The sequence below is a fragment of the Heptranchias perlo genome, unplaced genomic scaffold (assembly GCF_035084215.1).
Source record: "Heptranchias perlo isolate sHepPer1 unplaced genomic scaffold, sHepPer1.hap1 HAP1_SCAFFOLD_56, whole genome shotgun sequence".
NCBI lineage: Eukaryota > Metazoa > Chordata > Chondrichthyes > Hexanchiformes > Hexanchidae > Heptranchias > Heptranchias perlo.
The window spans coordinates 3,284,267-3,307,723 of record NW_027139581.1 but is presented as its reverse complement, the minus strand read 5'-3'; the positions used below and the strand labels follow the sequence as shown (position 1 = coordinate 3,307,723).

The window sequence follows — 23,457 nt, the reverse complement described above, 5'->3', positions numbered from 1 at the left end:
AGCCCTCTCTTTGCTTTCCTAATTTCCTTCCCAATTTCACCCCTGAACTTTCTATACTGCTCTAGGCTTTCTGCAGTACTGAGATCTTGGTATCTGACATAAGCTTCCCTTTTTTGCCTTATCCTACCTTGTGTGCTCCTTAACACCCAGGGGAGCTCTAGATTTGGGTGTCCAACCCTTTTTCTTTGTGGAAATATATTTGCTCTGAACCCTCACTATCTCCTCCTTGAACTGCTCTGACACTGATTTACCTTCAAGTAGCTGTTTCCAGTCCACTTTTGCCAAATCACAACCCAGCTTAGTAAAATTGGCCTTTCCCTTCTGAGAAATTTTACTCCGAGTCTATTTTTGTCCTTTTCCATAACTATGCTAAATCTAACTGAATTATGATCACTACCAACAAAATGCTCTCCCTCTGATACTCCTTCCACCTGCCCAGCTTTATTCCCCCAATCTAAGTACAGAACTGCCTCGCCTCTTGTTGGACTTGCTACGTACTGGCTAAAAAAGTTCTCCTGAATGCATTTTAATAATTTTGCGCCCTCTATACCTTTTACGCTGGTTCTATCCCAGTTAATATTAGTGTAGTTGAAATCACCTACTCTCAATCCCATATTGTTTTTGCACTTCACAGAAATTTGCCCCCATATTTGCTCTTTTATCTCCCTTTGACCATTTGGGGGTCTTTAGTCCACTCCCAGCAGTATGATTGCCCCTTTTTGGTTCTTTAGTTCAACCCATACAGCCTCATTTAACGATCCTTCTAACATATCATACCACCTCACGACTGTAATTGTTTCTCTAACCAGTATTGCGGCCCCCCTCCTTTTTTATCCCCCCCTCTATCTCGTCTGAAAACCTTATAAACAGGAATGTTGAACCAGAATATTTACTCGTGAAGGGCGACATTTGGTCCTAAAATAGAACCACTGCACCCCAGAGAATTCACCAGCAGAAGGTGACATTAGTCTATAAATGTGACCCACCTGTCGTGCAGCAGGAGCTCACATCGGTGTTTAAAGGTAAAATAATCAGATCAACAGCAACTGATGGAATGATTGTCTCTGGATATTTTCTGTCCGTTTTAATGTAGTATAATTTCATGATAATACTAAAAGATTTCAAACAATCTGTCATTTTTGATCATTTTACAAAATGCGCCTTAATAAAATATAAAGTTTAGCGAATATTATCAACATACTTTAATAATAACAGGAATTTATAAGGTGTATCAGAGAACACGCAATACGCTGCCTGTATCGGGCGATTAGACAGAATATGGGATGAATTGAGTTGTAATAATGGAAAGTCTTCAGTTCTCATTATAGAATGAAATTTACAATTAAATGAAGGGATATTTCATCATATTCTTCACTCCTCTCTGAATTTAGTCTCGGTCACGTCATTAATACACGTGTTGGTGCAGCAACTCAGGAGCTGGAGCATAAATCCCAGTTCTTGTACAAAGTGAGAGAGAGACACAGGAATAAAGTCTAAAATGTACATTCGTTTCCATAGAGTAGACAACACAATTAATGCCCATAACAAGGTAAAATTCCCCGATCTAACGAACAGTAAAATGATGGATTTCCTTCTCTTCTCCATCTCTGGGTCACTGGAACTCTCCCCACTGCTGTGGGCCCGGTGCCTCCTGCGGACTTTGCTCGACACTAAAACGTGTCTGACGGGTAAAGCATTGAGCAGCAGAATCAGAACAACTGGGGTTAACATATACTGAAGGAATCCGATCACTTTCCAAACCTGCGAGTCAAGAACATCCCATAGTAAATAACAAAACCAGGGAGTATTTGAAATCCGATATTGACTTGTGTACATGAAGTACCAGAACGTGTTCTTTACACAGAACAGCACACTCACTGTTCCTGGAACCACAACCACAGTTTCCTCGGGGCAATGTTTCGTTTTCAGCTTCAGGCAACAAATCGATAGGAACAGGACACGGCCATTGAAACCCTCAAGCCTGTTCCTCCATTCAATGACATCATGGCTGATCTACACCTCAACTCCATTTACCCGCCATAGCTCCATGTTCCTTGATACCTTTACCCAACAAACATCTGTCGATATCTATCGTGAACATTTCAATTGTCCCCGCACCCACAACATTTTGGGTGAGAGAGTTCCAGATTCCCAGTAACCTTTGTGTGAAGAAATGCTTCCCGATTTCACTCCTGAATTGCCTGGCTCTAAATTTAAGATTATCTGGGATCCAAATTTGCAAATGATTCATCTGTTTTCATGACTTTACTATTTTAATGATCAGATTCAGGGGATATTTCAGCCCATTCTTGAATTCCTCTCTGAATTTTCTCTGGGACCCCGCATAAATACATGTGTTCGTGCAACAGCTCAGGAGCTGGAGCATTTGCGCGCTTTCCTGCAGAATGAACCTTGGGTCATTGGAAATGGAGCCTATCAAATAATTACCGTTTGTTAGTTTCACATATAAGAAATTTACAACATAGGTCGCCCATAAGAGGATGAAACTTCCCGAGATGGTGAAGAGTAAAACAATGGACTTTCTCCGGCTCTCCATCTCTGGGTCACTCTGATTCTCTCCATTGCTGTGGGCCCGGAGTCTCTTGCGGGCTCGACTGGCCACCAGAATGTTTCTGACGGTCAGAGCATTGAGCAGTAACATCAGGAGGAACGGAGCACAGGGATTTAAAATGCGGTCAATCCAGTCATACGCTGTCCATAAAAGTTCAGAATAAAAGCTTAACTTAATGTTGCAGTACCACGGGTCATCGTCAATTATATACAGAGGTTCAAATACAAAGTACCAGGGAATGTTTTTTACACAACTCAAGGCACAAACCGTTCCGATAACAACAGCCGCCGTTTTCTCGGTGCAATATTTTGTTTTCAGATTCTGGCAACAAATGGCCACAAATCGATCAATGGTGAAAGCGACCGTTAACCAGACCGAGCTGTCTCTGGCAGCATAGATTAGAGCGATTTTGAGGCTGCAGATTGGAGTAGTCGAGAGGAAGAGAATCGGGAAATTAATGACACTGATCTGGTTTATTATCACCGCCGTGATGATAACCAGGAGATCCGTCACCGCCATCCCCATCAAGTACAGGTTGATACATCTGGAGAGTCCGCACCTTCCTCGGGACAGGATCACAATCGTCACCAAGTTACCTGATGCGAACAGAAACAAACAGGTAATTTATTGAGCAGACTGCAGACTAAAGCAGAGTTTTGAGGGGATGTTGAGTGAAGTTAAATCGCTGATCCTTGTCCAGAGATGGAGAAATGATCCCGTTCCCGTGGATTTTTAAGGGATTCCTGACCCACCACGATGCGGACTCGACGCTTAGAGTTCACACCTCATGTGAAGAACAGCCGCTTTCCCTCAGTACCGTCCTGGAGTGTCGGCCTGATTGGGAATTCAAATCCCTGAGATCCATCCTGAGATTCCTCTCTCTGAATAAACAGATTTCAATGCTGAAAACATGACAGGAACTCGAATTAAATTGAACACACATGGAAACCCATGAACACACATTGCTAGCCTCATGGTCGCACTGGGTCTGGATATGGAATAGCCTGTTCAAATCGCTGGAGAATGACAAGAATCCCATCGTTTCAATTCTGTTTTGGAACTAAAACTCTTCTTCATCATTTGTAAAACATCGCATCGAACAAGCAGCGGAAAGTTAACAAACAATACGTGTCGAATCAATAGCATCGAAGGGGCGACTCTGCAGGAATCACAGAGAAATGTTCCATCGCCAGTTGCACAGCGAGAGCACGGAGACACCTCAAACTGATCTGTACAATGAATCATTTATCACAGGGTCTTACCTGGAACACCAATAACGGCCAGAACAGGATAATAAATGGCGTACACTAGGCCCCTCACTTGTCCATGCATTTCTATCAAAACCTATTGTCCCTCTTCGAGCTGACAGTGTGTAATATTCAAAGGGTCCGTTTTATACTTGTTGGAAACCCCCAGTGAGACAATTAGGCCGCATCACCCTTTGAACAAACAGATTGTGTAACATCACCATTAATGTTAGTTACAGTCATTGAACAAATTGATTCAGTAACATCACCATTGATGTTAGTTACAGTCATTGAACAAACAAATTCTGTAACATCACCATTAATGTTAGTTACAGTCGTTGAACAAACAGATTCTGTAACATCACCATTGATGTTAGTTACAGTCATTGAACAAATAGATTCTGTAACATCACCATTAATGTTAGTTACAGTCATTGAATAAACAAATTCTGTAACCTCACCATTAAAGTTAGTTACAGTCATTGAATAAACAGATTCTGTAACATCACCATTAATGTTAGTTACAATCATTGAACAAATAGATTCTGTAACATCACCATTAATGTTAGTTACATTCATTGAACAAATAGATTCTGTAACATCACCATTAATGTTAGTTACAGTCATTGAACAAATAGATTCTGTAATATCACCATTAATGTTAGTTGCAATCATTGAACAAATAGATTAAGCCACTCGGTTTAACTTTCCTGTTTTTTCCACAGTGTATATTAAATTGGTGTCAAATAGTTTTACAATGAAACAGTCCAAAACCACAATAATAGTTTGCTGCACTGAGTCACAAAATGGGATGGAAAGTGACAAGGTTTCTCTTGTTCTCATTCGCTGTTAATTCCCAGTTTTTATTTTTAGTTGTTTCCGGGATGTGTGTGACACTGATAAGGCCGCATTTGCAGCCCATCCCGAGACGACATGTAAAGGTGGCGACGGGCCTTCTCGTTGAACCTCGACAGTCCGTGTGATGAGTTGCTCTTTTGTCTCTTAAGGTTCTGTCTTGTAGCAGTTATTTTACAAGTGAGTGGCTGGTTGGGCCACTTCAGAGGGATTAATAATTACCACATACTGTGTGACTGCAGACAGTCCCGCGGTAGTGTTTGAGTGGATAGGTGTGTACTTATTTATAATTCACTCCTCAAATCAATAATGTTCCAAACATTGCAGATCAGGTGTCGCCGATTTATTAAGCACACAGTACATGTAATAGTGCGTAAACATACAGATAATAGATCATACTTACAATCTCACATGATGATGTCTGGATGGGGATTCAATCGTGTTACTTTTCTGAGCTCGGTATCTTAGGCCTTTACGAATCTTTCGCATCTGTTCCACTTTTTATAACTTTTTCTTACCCCCTTCTAAGTGACAACCCACACGTTTCTCTAATACATAATACAACTCCAGATAATGTAAGTTTTAATGAGCCACTTCTCTTGTCCCTTTTCAATAATGACAAAGAATTACAAATTGCAAAGAATGTGCAAAACAGATAGAGGCCATTCGGCCCAACAGGACCATGTCGGTATTTATGCTTCACCTGAGCCTCCTCCCACTCTTCTTCATCGAATCCTTTCAACTTATCCTTCAATTCCCTTCTCCCTCGTGTGTTTATCTGGCTTCCTTTAAACATTTGTAGCATTCTTGATATTAAGCCATCAGCAAATTTACCGTTTACTGAATCACGGACCAATCGACACCCTGCTAACCTTTCTTCTTAGTCTCCGTTGAGGGAGCATCACATTAAAGACGGATTGGTCTGGGGTAAGCCACTGTGGTTTCGCGCCAGGTCGAGCTCGAAGCTCCAGGATTGTTACTTTTATAGGATCAGGGTATGGCCACCAGTCATCTGCACTCTCTTCTTTTATAATTCTTACGCTGGCCGCACTACCCTTAAGTTCGGGTCCGTTGTACCGTTTTAGCTGATTTGAATGAACCTAGCGATCTTTGGATCGACGGGTAGTTCCTTGACAGTGTATTTTGTAAACCTGTGGACTTAGTTTGTCGATAATGGGATATGGGCCTTCAAATTTTGGTTTCTGGTTTCCCTCATACCTGTTAAGGCGGAGCATCACTTGGTTGCCTATCTCATACCCTTCTGAGGTGGTTCTGATTCTGACCCAGTGGCCTACTGGGGAGTGAACAAATAGATTAAGTTCCTCGGTTTCACTCTCCTGTTTTTTTCCACAGTGTATATTAAATTGATGTCAAATAGTTTTAAAATGAAACAGTCCAAGACCACAATAATAGTTCGCTGCACTGATTCACAAAAATAATTCGGGCTGCCGATAGTTGCATTGTTGTAACTGTTGTATCCGAGTGTCCATTTAATTGAGGTCCTGATAAATGACCTGTCATGCACACTTGAGGGAGGTGCATCCTTCTCCCGGTCATTATTTCGAACGGGCTGTATCCCGTGCTTTTAGAAGTGGTGCCTCGAATGACGGTTAGATGGAGGGGCAGTGAGCTATCCCATTGTTTCTTGAATCGCAGAGGGACTTGGTTAATCTATTCTTTATGGTTTGGTTCATTAGTTCCACTATTCCTGCCGCTTGAGGATTATCTAGAATGTGGAATCCGCTGCTGGATCCCTAATAATCGGAGTGTTTCGTGAATAACTTCCCCAGTGAAATGGGTTCCTCGATCTGATTCAATCGTGTCTGGTAACCCCCAACGGGTGAATCCATGTTCAATCAAGGCCCTCGCTGTTTAATAGGCGGTGTTTCTTACCACTGGGAAGGCCTCTACCCATTTGGAGGAACAGTCTCCCACTATCAGGGCATACTCATTTCTTCACGCAGTGCAATGCAAGGGCCCAATGCAGTCAATCTACAGGCATTTCCATAGCCCTGATGTGGCTTTAACATGTCCCGATGGAATATAAATTCTTGGACCGGGGTCATATTAGGCACAAGTGATACATTGATTTACCACTTCCCCATCGCCCACTGCGGGCCACCACATAGAAAAATAGAATCATAGAACGGTTACGGCATAGAAGGAGGCCATTCGGCCCATCGAGCCTGCGCCGGCTCTCCACAAAGCAATCCAGCTAGTCCCACCCCCCGCTCTTTCCCCGTAGCCCTGTAATTATTTCTCCTTCATGTACCTATCTAATTCCTTTTTGAAAGCCGCAATTGACCCTGCTTCCACCATCCTTTCAGGCCGTGCATTCCAGATCCGAACCACTCGCTATGTAAAAATGTTTTTCCTCATGTCGCCTTTGGTTCTTTTGCCAATCACCTTAAACCTGTGCCCTCTGGTCCACGACCCTTCCACCATTTGGAACACATTTTCTTTATTTACTTTGTCTGGACCCTTCATTATTTTGAACACCTCTATAATATTTTCTCTCAACCTTCTCTGCTCTAACGAGAACAATCACAGCTTCTCCAGTCTATCCACGTAACTGAGGTCCCTCATCCCTGGAACCATTGTACTAAATCTTTTCTGCACCCTCTCTCAGGTCTTCACATCCTTTCTACAGTGCGATGGCCAGAATTGGATATAGTACTCCAGTTCTGGCCGAACAAGTGTTTTATAAAGATATAAACATATCTTCCTCGCTTTTGTACTCTGTACCTCTATTTATAAAGCCCAGGATCCTGTATGCTTTCTTAAACGCTTTCTCAACCTGTCCTGTTACCTTCAACGACTTGTGTACATATACCCCCAGGTCTCTCTGTCCCTGCACCCACTTTAGAGTTGTACCCTTTAGCTAATACTGCCTCTCTTCGTTATTCCTACCAAAATGTATAACATCACACTTCTCAGCGTTAATTTCAACTGCCACGTGTCCCCCCCATGCCACCAGTCTGTCTATCACGATCCTCCGCACTTTTTACTACACTTCCAAGTTTTGTCTCATCTGCAAATTTTGAAATTATGCCCTGTACACCCAAGTCCAAGTCATTAATATATATCAAGAAAAGCATTGGTCCTAGTACCGACCCCCGAGGAACACCACTGTACACCTCCCTCAAGTCTGAAAAACAGCCGTTCACCACTACCCTCTGTTTCCTGTCACTTAGCCAGTTTTGTATCCATGTTGCCACAGCCCCTTTTATTCCGTGAGCTTCAATTCTATTGACCAGCGTATTATGTGTCACTTTATCAAACGCCTTTTGGAAGTCCATACACACAACATCAAGCGCATTGCCCTCATCAACCACCCCTGCCATCTCATCAAAAAAACTCAATCAGGTAAGTCAAACACAATTTACCTTCTACAAATCCGTGCTGGCTTTCCCTAATCAATCCACACTTGTCCAAGTGACTGTTAATTCTGTCCCAGATTATCGTTTCGAAAAGTTTCCCCACCACCGAGATTAAACTGACCGGCCTGTAGTTGCTGGGTTTATCTTCACATCCTTTTTTGAACAAGGGTGAAAATTTACAATTCTCCAGTCCTCCGGCACCACCGCTGTGTCTGAGGAGGATTGGAAGATTATGGCCAGTTCTTCCGCAATTTCCACCCTTACTTCCCGCAGCAATCTAGGATGCATCGCACCCGGACCCGGTGATTTATCTATTTTAAGTACAGCCTCTTTATCAATTTTTATTGCATGCAGTATCTCACTCTATCTGTACAGTGATACAAACATCCCATTTACTGACTTGTGGCGTTTCTGTACCAGAGACACAAACATCCCAATTTACTGACAGGCGACCTAACTGTACGAGTGAGATAAACATCCCAATTTACTGACAGGCGACCTAACTGTACGAGTGAGATAAACATCCCAATTTACTGGCAGTTGCCCTTACTGCACCAGTGAGACAAACATCCCAATTTACTGACTTGTGGCGTTTCTGTGCCAGAGACACAAACATCCCAATTTACTGACAGGTGACCTTACTGTACCAGTGAGACAAACATCCCAATTTACTGACAGGTGACCTTACTGTACCAGTGAGACAAACATCCCAATTTACTGACAGGTGACCTTACTATACCAGTGAGACAAACATCCCAATTTACTGACAGGTGACCTTACTGTACCAGAGAGACAAACATCCCAATTTACTGACAGGTGACCTTACTGCACCAGTGAGATAAACATCCCAATTTACTGATCGGTGACCTTACTGTACCAGTGAGATAAACATCCCAATTTACTGACAGGTGACCTTACTGTACCAGTGAGACAAACATCCCAATTTACTGACAGGTGACCAAACTGTACGAGTGAGATAAACATCCCAATTTACTGACAGGTGACCTTACTGTACCAGTGAGACAAACATCCCAATTTACTGACAGGTGACCTTACTGTACCAGTGAGACAAACATCCCAATTTACTGACAGGTGACCTTCCTGTACCAGTGAGACAAACATCCCAATTTACTGACAGGTGACCTTACTGTACCAGAGAGACAAACATCCCAATTTACTGACAGGTGACCTTACTGCACCAGTGAGATAAACATCCCAATTTACTGACAGGTGACCTTACTGTACCAGTGAGACAAACATCCCAAATTACTGACAGGTGACCAAACTGTACGAGTGAGATAAACATCCCAATTTACTGACAGGTGACCTTACTGTACCAGTGAGACAAACATCCCAATTTACTGACAGGTGACCTTACTGTACCAGTGAGACAAACATCCCAATTTACTGACAGGTGACTTTACTGTACCAGTGAGACAAACATCCCAATTTACTGACAGGTGACCTTACTGTACCAGTGAGATAAACATCCCAATTTACTGACAGGTGACCTTACTGTACCAGTGAGACAAACATCCCAATTTACTGACAGGTGACCTTACTGTACCAGTGAGATAAACATCCCAATTTACTGACAGGTGACCTTCCTGTACCAGTGAGACAAAAATCCCAATTTACTGACAGGTGACCTTACTGTACCAGTGAGACAAACATCCCAATTTACTGACAGGTGACCTAACTGTACGAGTGAGATAAACATCCCAATTGACTGACAGGTGACCTTAATGTACCAGTGAGATAAACATCCCAATTTACTGACAGGTGACCTTACTGTACCAGTGAGACAAACTTCCCAATTTACTGACAGGTGACCTTAATGTACCAGTGAGATAAACATCCCAATTTACTGACATGTGAACTTTAGCCACGCAGAATCTGGTCTCGGCTTTGCATTGTTGGACGTTATAAATTTCTCAGTCATTTCACACAAGTGTTGCTGGAGCTGGGCCGTGAGTGTCTCTGCTATAGACTTGGTGATCATGAGAGCGTGAACTTCACGTCTGTCCAAGCTCGTCTCAGATTGGCCCTATTGGTGAGGTGGGGATTTGGAATTGGAGTTTCGAATGGTTGTTTATTAAATCTGGAAGAAATATGTTAATTTTCTCTTGTTGAATTAATCCTGTGCCAGTTTTCTCTTATTGGGGAGTTCATTGATTTGGTCTCAGCGAAGCAACATGGTTGATAATTCATGAATATTCTCTCTGAGCGGGGTTTGTACTGAAATGATTCACTGCAATACCGACCAGAGGGAATCTCCATGAACGCATTGCCAATATCCCCATATATTGCGAGCAAAGGATTTCCCGCTCTCTTCCACATTATGCGGAATAACTCACCATTTAAAATAGTTCCAGTAGTTGGTAAAAGGTACATTTTTAAACACATTCCCCAATGTCTAATCCTGCTGCTGCACGTTCTATTGAACAGGGAGAAATTCCCAGGGAGCAGATCTCTGTATTTCTGCTGCCTGAAATTGAATTGTCGCTCAGTGGATCAGGATCAGGGACCCCACCTGATTTTCCCCTCTTCAGCCCAAATAATGCTCAGTCCAATTTTAACAATCTTATCGCTTCCCAGCCAAGTGAATAAATTAGCTGAACGTGGGGAGAGATTGATAATTATTATTCATGGAGAAAGCAACCAATATTATACTTATACATAGATTAAAATATATGTAGGTAAGATGCATATTAACATGTATTATGGGTTAAACATTGCTATATTTTGCCTGTATCCTCTAAAAGACTAGGGTTCCTGGGGACAGACTCCGACAGACCCATCTCCCTTATCTTGAAACTGACAAGGGTTCGTGTGGACCTGCCCATACAGACCCATCTCCTTTATCCTGATAAAGGCCAGGTTTCCTTGGGAACAGACCCCAACAGACCCATCTCCCTGATCCTGATAAAGGCCAGGTTTCCTGGGGACAGACCTTTACAGACCCATCTCTCTTATCCTGTAACAGACAACGGTTCCTGGGGACAGACCCAGACTAATTCATTTCCCTTATCCTGCAAGAAACGCCCAGGCCCCTACCGACCATTAAAATCATACAGGCAGAAGGAGGCCAATCGTCCAATCGTGCCTGTACTGGCTCTTTGAAAGTGCTATTAAATTAGTTCCACGACACTGCTCTTTCCCCATAGCCCTGCAAATTTCTCCATTTCAAGTATATATCCAATTCCGTTTTGAAAGCCGCTATTGAACCTGCTTCCACCACCATTCCGAGCCGTCCATTCCAGATCATAGCCACTTGTTGTGTAAAAAAAAACTCCTCATCTCCCCTTTGGTTCTTCTGCCAATTAACTGAAATCTATGTTCCCTAGTTGCCGTCCTTCCTGTCAGTGGAAAGAGTTTCTCCTTATCTACTCAATCAAAACCCATCATAATTTTGAACACCTCTATTAAACCTTTTCTGCTCGAAGGTGAACAATCCCAGCTTCTCCAGTCTCTTCATATAATTGAAGTTCATCACCCCTGGCACCATTCTAGTAAATCTTCCCTGCACCCTCTCTAAGGACTTCACATCCTTCCTAATGTGTGGTGCTCAGATTTGAGCACAATTAGACACAAGCAGAGACCTAGCCAGTGATCTATAAAGATTTACGACAAGTTCTTTGTTTTGGACTCGATGCCCCTATTTATGAAGCCAAGGATCCCGAATGATTTTTCCTAAAAGCCTAATCGACCTGTCCTGCCACATTCAATGCTTTGTGAACCTGAACCACCAGGTCTCTCTGTTCCTATACCCCATTTGAAATTACATAATTTAGTTCATATTGCTTCTCCTCATTCTTTCTTCCAAACTGCATCAATTTACGCTTCTTTGTATTAAATTTCATCTGCCACGTTTCTGCCCATTTCACCAGTCGGTCTGTGTCCTCCTGAGTTTTGCTACTGTCCCCCTCACTGGTTATTACATTTCCATAGTTTGTGTCATATCCAAGCACTAAAATTATGCCCTGTATACATCAAAAAGAGCAGTGGTCCTAATACCGACACCTGGCTGACACCACTGTATACTTCATTCCTTCTGGAGAGCAACCGTTCACCACTACTCTCTGCTTTCTGTCTCTTGTTCAATTTCGGATCAACGCTGCCCGTTTTTGTCCCAGATTACAGTCTCTAAAGGTTTCCCCACTTCCGATGTGAGACTGACTGGCCTGTAGTTGCTGGGTTATCCATCTCCCCTTTTTTGAACAGGGGTGTAACATTTGCAACCCACCAATCCTCAGGCACCGCTCCCATGTTCAAGACGAATTGAAAGATAATGGTCAGAACCTCCGTTATTTCCACCCTTACTTCCCTCAGCAGCCGACGGCGTATCCCATCTGGACCGGGCCACTTTTCTTTGAACGCTGGCAGCCGTTCAAGTACCTCCTCTTTATCTTTTTTGTCCTATCCAATTTCTCTACCCCGTGTGAGTACACTTTGTATCGTGTATGTACACCTTGTATTGTGTGAGTACAGATTGTATTGTGTATGTACACCTTGAATTGTGTGAGTACAGTTTGTATTGCGTGGGTACACTTTGTATTGTGTGAGTACACTTTGTATTGTGTATGTACACCTTGTATTGTGTGAGTACAGTTTGTATTGTGTATGCACACCTTGTATTGTGTAAGTACACATTGTATTGTGTATGTACACCTTGAATTGTGTGAGTACAGTTTGTATTGTGTGACTACACTTTGATGTGTGTATGTACACCTTGTACAGTGTGAGTACAATTTGATGTGTGTATGGACACCTTTTATTGTGTGAGTACACATTGATGTGTGTATGCACACCTTGTATTGTGTGAGTACAGTTTGTATTGTGTATGCACACCTTGAATTGTGTGAGTACAGTTTGTATTGCGTGGGTACACCTTGTATTGTGTGAGTACACTTTGTATTGTGTATGTACACCTTGTATTGTGTGAGTACAGTTTGTATTGTGTATGTACACCTTGTATTGTGTGAGTACCGTTTGTATTGTGTATGTACACCTTGTATTGTTTGAGTACACTTTGCATTGTGTATGTACACCTTGTATTGTGTGAGAACACTTTGTATTGTAGGGATATCAAACCCAATATGAAGAACTTCTAGTGTTACATTCGGAAAAAAAGAATGGTCAGAAGCAGTGTTGGCCCCTTAAAAACTGAAAGTGGGGATATTGTCATTGACAATGGGGAAATGGCAGACATGTTTAACGATTACTTTGCTTCCGTATTTACAGTAGAAAAAGAGGATAGCATGCCGTAAATCCCAAGAAAACAAATATTGAATCGGGGACAGGAACTCGATAAAATTAATATAAGTAAAGCAACAGTAATGTAGAAAATAATAGCATCAAAGCGTGACCAGTCCCCAGGATCAGATGGTTTCCAGCCCAGGGTTTTAAAGGAAGTAGGTGAGCAGATTGCAGATGCCCTAACTATAATCTTTCAAAGTTCTCTAGATTCAGGAACTGTCCCTCTACATTGGAAAATTGCACATGTCAATCCCCTTTTTAAGAAAGGAGAGAGAGGGAAACCAGGGAATTATAGACCAGTTAGCCTAACATCTGTTGCAGGGAAAATGCTGGAGTCTATAATTAAGGATAGGGTGACTGAACACCTCGAGAATTTTCAGTTAATCAGAGAGAGCCAGCATGGATTTGTAAAAGGTAGGTCGTGCCTGACAAACCTGATTGAATGTTTTGAAGAGGTGACTAAAGTAGTGGACAGGGGAATGTCAATGGATGTTATTGAGATAGACTTCCAGAAGGCATTTGATAAGGTCCACATAAGAGACTGTTAGCTAAGATAGAAGCCCATGGAATCGAGGGAAAAGTACGGACTTGGTTAGGAAGTTGGCTGAGCGAAAGGCGACAGAGAGTAGGGATAATGGGTAAGTATTCACATTGGCAGGATGTGACTAGTGGAGTCCCGCATGGATCTGTCTTGGGGCCTCAATTATTCACAATATTTATTAACGACTTAGATGGAGGCATAGAAAGTCTCATATCCAAATTTGCCGATGACACAAAGATTGGTGGCATTGTAAGCAGTGTAGTTGAATACTTAAAATTACAAAGCGATATTGATAGATTAGGTGAATGGGCAAAACTGTGGCAAATGGAATTCAATGCAGACACATGTGAGGTCATCCACTTTGGATCAAAAAAGGATAGAACAGGGTACTTTCTAAATGGTAAAAAGTTAAAAAGAGTGGATGTCCAAAAGGACCTAGGGGTTCAGGTACATAGATCATTGAAGTGTCATGAACAGGTGCAGGAAATAATCAAGAAGGCTAATGGAATGCTGGCCTTTGTATCGAGAGGACAAGAGTACAAGGGGTCAGAAGTTATGCTGCAGCTGTACAAAACCCTGGTTAGACCGCACCTGGAGTAGAGTGAGCAGTTCTGGGGCCGCACCTTCGGAAGGACATATTGGTTTTGGAGGGAGTGCAGCGTAGGTTTACTAGAATGATATCCGGACTTCAAGGGTTAAGTTACGAGGAGAGATTACACAAATTGGGGTTGTATTCTCTGGAGTTTCGAAGGTTAAGGGGTGATCTGATCGAAGTTTATGAGATATTAAGGGGAACGGATAGGGTGGATAGAGAGAAACTATTTCCGCTGGTTGGGGATTTTAGGAGTAGGGGGCACAGTCTAAAAATTAGAGCCAGACCTTTCAGACACACAAAGGGTGGTAGAAGTTTGGAACTCTCTTCTGCAAACGGCAATTGATACTAGCTCATTTGCTAAATTTAAATCTTAGATAGATAGCTTTTTGGCAATCAAATGTATTAAGGGATATGGGCCAAAGGCAGGGAAATGGCGTTCGATCACAGATCAGCCATGATCTTACCAAATGGCGGAGCAGGCACGAGGGCTGAATGGCCGACTCCTGTTCCCATGTTCCTATGTTCCTCCACCTTGTATTGTGTGAGCACAGTTTGTATTGTGTATGTGCACCTTGTATTGTGTGAGTACACTTTGTATTGTGCATGTACACCTTGTACTGTGTGAGTACACATTGTATTGTGTATGTACACCTTGTATTGTGTGAGCACAGTTTGTATTGTGTATGTACACCATGTACTGTGTGAGTACACATTGTATTGTGTATGTACACCTTGTATTGTGTGAGTACACTTTGTATTGTGCGTGTACACCTTGTATTGTGTGAGTACAGTTTGTATTGTGTGAGCACGGTTTGTATTGTGTGGGTACACCGTGTATTTTGTTCGTACACTTTATATAATGTAAGTCCACACCGCAGTGTGTGAGTGTCGCTGTTGTTCTGATTCTCGCCTGCTCCAGATGTCACTTAGGTATGCTGGATTGAGCCTCATGGGCAGCGATGCTTTTTCGCTGTCTGACAGAAATGAACATTCGGTATGAGTCAGCCAACCTTTGTTTTGCAAAACTACTGGGAAATTACTGCAGACACTACCCTTGGCCGCATAAGACCTCCAGCCTCAAAAGTTGTCTCCCGAGAGCCCGAGCAACATTCTACTGCCTCCCAAAATAAACATGGAAAGCAACAGCTTAATGTATTTGCTCAAATAACTGTAAATGATTGTGGAACCTAATGGCGTCTCTTGAGATTTCCAACACGTATAAATGAAGCGCACTTTGAGCCTGTCACAGGCAAACTGTGGGATCTGTCTCCAGCACCAGGAGCGATAATTCCTTCTCATAGAAAATGCACGGCCGAGTAACTGGTCCAGTTTATGCCATTTACTATCCTATTCTTGCAGCCATTGGAGTTCCTGGTGAGTCATTGTACAAAATTAGTAATTGTGTAAATCACGGTTTAATGAAGCTACTGCTGTTACTGACAATTAACAATGTGACATATTCATCTCTAGGTTGTTGGTGGAAAGTCACCTCGTCGGAGGTATCCTAACTTCTCATGATTTTTTATGCTTTTGTTATTTTACACAAGTCATAACCGTTGAGTCTCGAACACGCACAATATTCTGCGACTACTCCTGATCACCAACATTGTGTCTAGGCTGATAATTGCCCTTAATTGATAAAAGACAAAGTATTCGTGTTGTGGACACTTTTCTTAAAACCTATGGGTGTGTGTGGATAACTCGACAGGTGGAATATCTGAGGACACGTTTTCAACAATAACGCCTTTGGGTAGGTTTTGACTTTGTGGGCTGGTGTAAAGTGGACCATAGTGAGTAGGCAGCCCATTTTACAACTCTTCTTAATTTCACCTTTGGGTAGATTTTGACTTCGTGTGTTGGTGTAAAGTGGACGATAGTGAGCAGGCAGCCCATTTTACAACTCTTCCTAATTTCACCTTTAGGTAGGTTTTGACTCTGTGGGCTGGTGTAAAATGGACTATAGGCAGCACATTTTACATTTCCTCCTAATTTATTTTCCATTGACCTCAAAGGAGAAGAAAATCGGACGGAGTGTAAACCAGGAGGCCGATTCCCTATCTTCCGTGTTGCACTATTGCCCAAAAACATTTCATCGCCATGCTTCCCTCTGATAATTGTTTAATTTTCTGCATTGAAAACAATGGAGCCACGTTACAATGTCAATTTCTTTGCATCAATGTATTTAGGATGATTATGAGCGCACAGGTGCAGTGTATATAAGAATTTAATGCATTGTGTTTTAAAGTTTAATGTTCACTTTTACCACCGGTCGGAAAACGAGCGGTGATGCAACGGCCGCCCGTTTTACACACACCTGAATTTCGATTCCATTGACGTCAATGAAAAGGAAAATGGTGCAGGGAGTATCATGCTCCCTGCCCAAGTTGAATTTTACCCACCCCCAGAGCCTCAAACCCCCCTCTGTAAGGGCGATTCTCCTGTTCCAAATCTCTGACTTTTAATCTTGGGGTAGATTTTCAACTTCCAGCCCCCACCTAAAAATGACGTTGCTGATCGGCTGTCCTGACCTAAAACACTGCTCGATTTCCATTTCCCCAAACACCAGGGTAGTATGATGGAAATCTACCAGTTTGTATCTTAGTTCAAAATGTTTCAATCACTGGACACGGTCTGTTCCTATCACCTCTGTCCCATCCTTTCATAGTTTTAAACAATTCGGTTATATCACCCCTAATTTGGGTCGATCGAATTAGTAAAGCTCCAGTGTTTCAAGTCTTCATATTTGTATCTCATCATACCAGGCAGCATCGTTGTGAATCTGTGCTGTAAACTCTCTGTTGCATCAATAACCTTCGTGTCGTGTGGAGCCCAATATTGCATACTGCATTTTTATTAAGGTTTTATGTAGGTTCATGATTACCTCTTGGTTTTTCTTTTCTATACCTCTTGAGATAAAACCTGATGGCTTATCGCCCACTCAATTAGGAATTCGCTTGATTGGTTTATTGCAATCTGCTATTTTCTCTCCACTTTGCAGTGAACATGAAATGAAAACATAAAAAAGTTGCAAATGACCAACAAGCCGGTGAGCGTGTGTAAAGAGCATCAGACAAGTAAGGTTTGATGTGTCGGCCCTTGGTCACGGACTCGTCAGTTCTGATGAAGGGCCCGCAATCGATGTCATAATCTGTCTTTGGTCTTTAGAAATGTTTACGGACTTGATGTGCATTTCCAGCCTTTGTGCTCTTATTTCAAATTTGCAGTTTCATTTCAGCCGGTTTGAGTTCATTCTTGTCACCCTCTGTTTTATCATTAATGCACATTCTGCGCTAATTTTGGCCTTTAAGTTGAATCGTTCTCTCCGGTGAACTGGTTCATTTCCAGTGGGGTTTGCTGACAGAAACGATAGTAATGCTTATAATAAAAGACATGAAGCTCTGAATTCAATATCGACAGATTTTGTAAAACAATGTACAGCTCTAAGGAGAATAATCCCAGATATCAGGTTTTGATTTTTAATGAATTAATTCAATCTATTTACTAACCAATAAATACATTTATCGAGCAGGTTAACTTTAGTCATTAAGTTGAATTTATAGAATAATTATTAATTGAGTGAGTCACATTCAACAGGAAATAACGCGAATAGTTTAGTTACCGAAGAGACCCTCGCTAAGGTTCCACTGCTTTGTGCTAATGGGTGGTCCTGCTGCATTCTGTTCTGACAGGTTGCTGTTCGCCATAGATGGATGAGGGGGGAGGGCGGGAGGGAGGAATCCTGCTGGTTTCTTCAATGCTTTACAAAACCGCGGTCGATAACCGATGTGACGCGAGTTTGACAGAGAAAGAGATGAGGCTGATGGGACTCAGGGCCGGAGTTTAAGCCATAATGAACGTGGAAGGAATCTGAGGGGTAGGCATACATTCAGGGAGCTGGAAAAGGCATTGAAACGGCCTTTACGTTGAGATTTAGGCACCTGGCCTAGTCGTAGGCCGCTTGAACAAAACAAGATTTTGCAAAGATGTTTTTTTTAAAGTGTACAGGTGAAGACATTAGTGAAGACAAATGTTTACATAAGCAATGGATGAGTTTGATGTTTATGTCATGTAAATTTTATGTTTCGCTGCAAATATGTAGTTAAACCGGTTTAATGATAAATGAAGTTTACCTATAAACCAATAAACTGCAAGAAATTTGCATCAAAAATATATTTACATCTAATTAAGTGTGACAGAAAATTCTGAGCAAAATCAGACACAGAAAGTGTGATGAATGGGAAACTCACATCGAATGTAGGGGGCCTGATATTCGGAGACCTCAATCCAGGAGCTGCATGGGGACATCTGTTTCGCACCCCGGGGAATGCCAGCCCGATGTTAGTGATGCCTCAAAATCGCGTCCATCTCTTTGCTGCGGTTATAGGCGATTGGACGGTGTGCTCCAACCTTTGGTCGCCCAAAGTTCAATATTGACCCCAGAGTTAAGACTAAATGTAAGGGATAAAATTGGGTTTGGCTGCAACGCAGAACGATAGCGATTCCGCAGCAAATTTTAAACCATGCCTGATTTTGACTTCGCCCATTTTGCTCGACCCGAAGACCAATGTCACCGCCTATATTTAGTCTTGACTCCCTGGGTCGATTTTGACTTTTGGGTGACGAGCGGTGAAGTGCAGTGGCCCGTGGGACCAGTACCAAGGACCTCGTGCACCGAGGACCCCAATTTGCACTTTTAAAGCTGTCTACTGCCTGAAACAGTGAGTGACCCAGGCGGATAATTGTAGGCCGGCCTCTTCGTTGGTGGCATCAGGACCATAAAGCTGTCAACCCCATTTTGAATCCAGTTAACGTCAGGCGATACCAGTGAAAATTGACCCCCTGTATCAGATGGATTGGGAGACCAGCTAATAATCTTATGTCTGCCTCCTCTACATGACTAAAGAAACTGACTTCCCATTGTCACGTTTTGGCACACATTTGTGATAATTTATCCCATTAGTAATTCCTACTTTTAGGTTTGTAATGGAAGCGGCCGACTGAAACCATAGCTATTTAATTACACCCTTCCGCCAGTAGTGGCGTTATAGCGCCTTAGTTTGCCGTTTCCCGGCTGCTCACTCTGCACTGCACAGAATCGTCAATGCTTCAACAAGCTACTCCGTTCCTCAAGTTCAGTAATGTTTGCCATTTAACAATAAATAATAAGATTGAATTAGAGCATGATAGGACTAGGATGAATGCTCACTTTTACCGCCGGTTGGAAAACGGGCGATCGTGAATAGCCCGCCCGTTTACAACCCCATTGGGGTTGAGAGTGACAACAACCCAGGTGGGTTCTCAGCATAGAATAGAAAAAAATTACTCAAAGTTAGTCCATTTATACACCTAGATGGACAATGTGAGATGGCTTACTCTGAACCGATCATTTCTGAGATTTTAGTCCTGTGATTATTCTGTGTCATGTGCTACTGCACCAGTCAATGGCAATGTGGCACATCATATACTCCATTGTCACTGGTCTGTGAGTTATGGCTATAAACATCACATCTTGACAGAATAAAATCAGTTGAAACGTAGACATGTTGGCTCTAAACTAGGGATAATTCTTACATAAACCTTAAGCTGCTTCTTAAATTGCATTAACCTGAGACTTCCTGCTTACTGAGCATTCCCTGTTGAATCCTGATCACCTAATCTAAACCATGTGCTGGCCTCTATCACACAGAAAACATTCTCATAACACAACGATGAAAATACTGACTACAGAATTGTTGAGCTATTTTCCTATTATGTTATACAATATCCCACAGTACACAGCTAAATATTGCAAGTGACCTGAACACTAGAGATCCACTAATTATTGTTTGTGTTTCTTTCTGTAAATAATGTCACGCTGTGGTTGGTTGAAGTATCGAAGGTGTCACAGAATCCTGTCACATTGATATGTTTGCTGGGACTTTGATTGGTAACTGCCCAATTTTAATTTGCTTCTTGCTCTCAGTTAATTTAGTGGCGATTGTGATCCTGTCCCGAGGAAGATGCGGTCTCTCCAGATGTATCACTCGGTACCTGGTGTCCATGGCGGTGACGGATCTCCTGGTCGTTATCACAGCTGTGATATTCAATCGGATTATTGGCATTTATTTTCCAGTTAGTTTTTTGTCTCTGACTCCGGCTTGTACTTTCAGTACTGTGCTAATTTATGCAGTCACGGAGAGTTCTGTCTGGTTAACGGTCGCTTTCACCTTTGATCGATTTGTGGCCATCTGTTGCCAGAAGCTGAAAACAAAATATTGCACCGAGAAAACGGCGGCTGTTGTTATAGGAACGGTTTGTTTGCTGAGCTGTTTAAAAAGTGTTCCCTGGTACTTTATGTACGAACCACTATATAAAATTAACAATGTGCCGTGGTTTTGTAATATCAAATCAAGCTTCTGCACTTCATTCGCATGGGCAGCGTATGATTGGTTTGCACGTATTTTAAATCCAGTTCTCCCGTTCCTTCTGATTTTTTTTACTCAATGCTCTGACCGTCAGACACATTCTAGCGGCCAATAGAGCCCGCAGCAGACTCCGGTTCAGCAACAATGGAGAGAATCAGAGTGACCCAGAGATGGAGAACCGGAGAAAGTCCATCGTTTTACTCTTTGCCATCTCGGGCAGTTTCATCCTGTTATGGATGACGTATGTTGTAGATTTCTTGTATGTGAAAATTACAAACGAATCTTATTTCACAGGTGTCAATTTCAATGACCCAAAGTTCATTCTCCAAGAAAGTGGAAATATGCTCCAGCTCCTGAGTTGCTGCACCAACACGTGTATTTATGCCGTGACACAGACTAAATTTAGAGAGGAGTTGAAGAATGTGGTGAAATATCTTCGGAATCGAATTATTAAGTTCGTAAACTAGACAAGCAGCAAGTTCCGGCAACAATTGTAACTCGGATTGCAACCTGCTCTCTTTCCTTTCTTTGCCTGACATGATGGGGGTGAATTGATCTTCAGCGGTCGCGTAAAACGGGCGGGAAAGAATCGGCCGCCCGTTTTACAACACGCCTGATTTTCGTTTGGTGTGACGTCAAAAGAGACGAAAATCGGACGAGGCTGCATCTTTACCGCCCCCTCTGTCACCAAGCTGCTCTTTCACAGCTACTTCCACCACATTAACCGGAGAATACCCAAGGATATGATGTAAAGTGATCTGGTAGATCTTCAGGTCGGTAAAGTTCACAAAGGAACGCTAACAGATGTGTAATAGATTCCATGCTGCATTGCCTTTACACCAACATTAAACCATACAAAATGAGCGTGTTAACCCTTGAGCAAAAATAATGAACACAGCAATGTTAAGTGTTCAAGGACAAACTTCACTATCGGAAGGTCTGTCCTCCTATTTCTATTGCAATCCGCCCCTCACTACCACCCCCACCCACCCCCCAACCCCATGTTTTCCTGAAACTGAACATTTAGGTTTGATTAAGTTCCACCTGCGTTCTCGAACTGGGGTCCCTCGAAACTAGTATCAGAAACACAGGCAAAGCTGTAATTTCTTTCATGATACTTTTTTTTACCAAAAGAATGGGTTTTGAATCCTGGGATGGTCTGCTCACCGAGAGTCGGTTACTCTCCCTAAAGTAAACAACTACTCTATGCAACCATTTTTCTCCACTGAAAGCTCACGCTGTCACAGCCGCAATCTGTCTTCGGAGATGAAGCTGGTATCTTACTCTAAGCTGTATCCAATGTTCCTGAACAAAACAGCTGGGCTTCCCTGAGGCGCTGTGGGCCATGAGCAGCAGCAGAATTGTATTCCACCGCAGTGTGTAACTTCTTGGCCGGGCATATCCCTCATTCCTCCATCACCATCAAACCAAAAGACTAATCCTGTTTCAATGAGGAGTGTAAAAGTGATGCCGGGAGCAGCACCAGGCATTCCTGAAAATGAGTCACGAGCCTGGTGAAGCTACAACACAGGATCACATGCGATGCTAAACAGCGGAAGCAACATGCTATGGACAGAGCTAAGCGATTCCACAACCAACGGATCAGGTTAAATCTCTGCAGTCCTGCCACATCCCGACACGATTGGTGGTGGGCAATTAAACAACTAACGGGAGGAGGAAACTCCATTAACATCCCCATCCTCAATGATGGCAGATCCCAGCACGTGAGTGCAAAAGACAAGGCTGAAGCGTTTGCAACCATCTTCAGCAGAAGTGCCGAGTGGATGATCCATTTCGGCCTCCTCCCGATTACCCCGCCATCACAGAAGCCAGTCTTCAGCTCATTCGATTCACTCCACGCGATATCAAGAAACGGCTGAGTGCATTGGACACAGCAAAGAATATGGGCCCCGACAATATACTGGCTGTCGTGCTGCAGACTTGTGCGCCCGAGCCATATCCTCAGCTAAGCTGCTCCAGCACAGCATCTACCCGACAATGTGAAAAGTTGCCCATATGAGTCGTGTCCACAAAAAGCAGGCCACATCCATCCCGGCCAATCACGGCCCCATCAGCCGACCCCCAAACATCAGCAAAGTGATGAAAGGAATCGCCAACAGTGTTATAACGCGAAACTTAATCAATAATAACCTGGTCAGCGATGCTCAGTTTGGGTTCCGCCAGGACTAATGGTTCCCAGAGCTCATTCCAGCTTTGGTCCAAACATGGAAAGAAGAGTTGAATTCCAGAGGTTTCGTGAGAGTGACTGCCCTTTATATCAAGGGAGCATTCGACCGAGTGCGGCATCAATGAAACAATCCTGCAAGTCTTCAGCCAATTCGATTCACTCCACGTGATATCAAGAAACGGCTGAGTGCCCTGGACACGGTCCCGATAACACCCACACCTTTTGCCAAGATGTTTCAGTGCAGCTACAACACTGACATCTCCCCGACAACGTGGAAAATTGCCCTCTTATGTCCTGTCCAAAAAAAGCAGGTCAAATCGAACCCAACCAATTACCGTCCTATCAGCCTACTCCCAATCATCAGCAAAGTGATGGAAGGAATCTTCAACAGTGCTACAATGTGGAACTTCATCAAT

At 42.8% G+C, this 23,457-nt stretch overlaps 1 protein-coding gene and 1 pseudogene across 1 annotated transcript; one reads left to right on the top strand and one right to left on the bottom strand.

The window, feature by feature from the left end:
- Positions 1-2,257: 2,257 nt before the first annotated feature.
- Positions 2,258-3,904, bottom strand: LOC137315755 (probable G-protein coupled receptor 139). The gene is made up of 2 exons (XM_067980247.1): positions 3,835-3,904; positions 2,258-3,168 (listed from the first exon to the last, which is right to left on the bottom strand). Exons 1-2 carry the CDS (start codon positions 3,902-3,904, stop codon positions 2,258-2,260), a joined length of 981 nt encoding a protein of 326 aa, XP_067836348.1.
- An 11,849-nt stretch (positions 3,905-15,753) lies between these two features.
- Positions 15,754-23,043, top strand: LOC137315754 (probable G-protein coupled receptor 139; annotated as a pseudogene).
- Positions 23,044-23,457: the final 414 nt, after the last annotated feature.

Excerpts from the sequence above, each read along its gene's own strand:
- LOC137315755 (XM_067980247.1), bottom strand. The coding sequence starts at position 3,904 with ATGCATGGACAAGTGAGGGGCCTAGTGTACGCCATTTATTATCCTGTT. Across the intron at positions 3,169-3,834 it reads GGCCGTTATTGGTGTTCCAG|GTAACTTGGTGACGATTGTG; the intron begins GTAAGACCCTGT and ends TGTTCGCATCAG.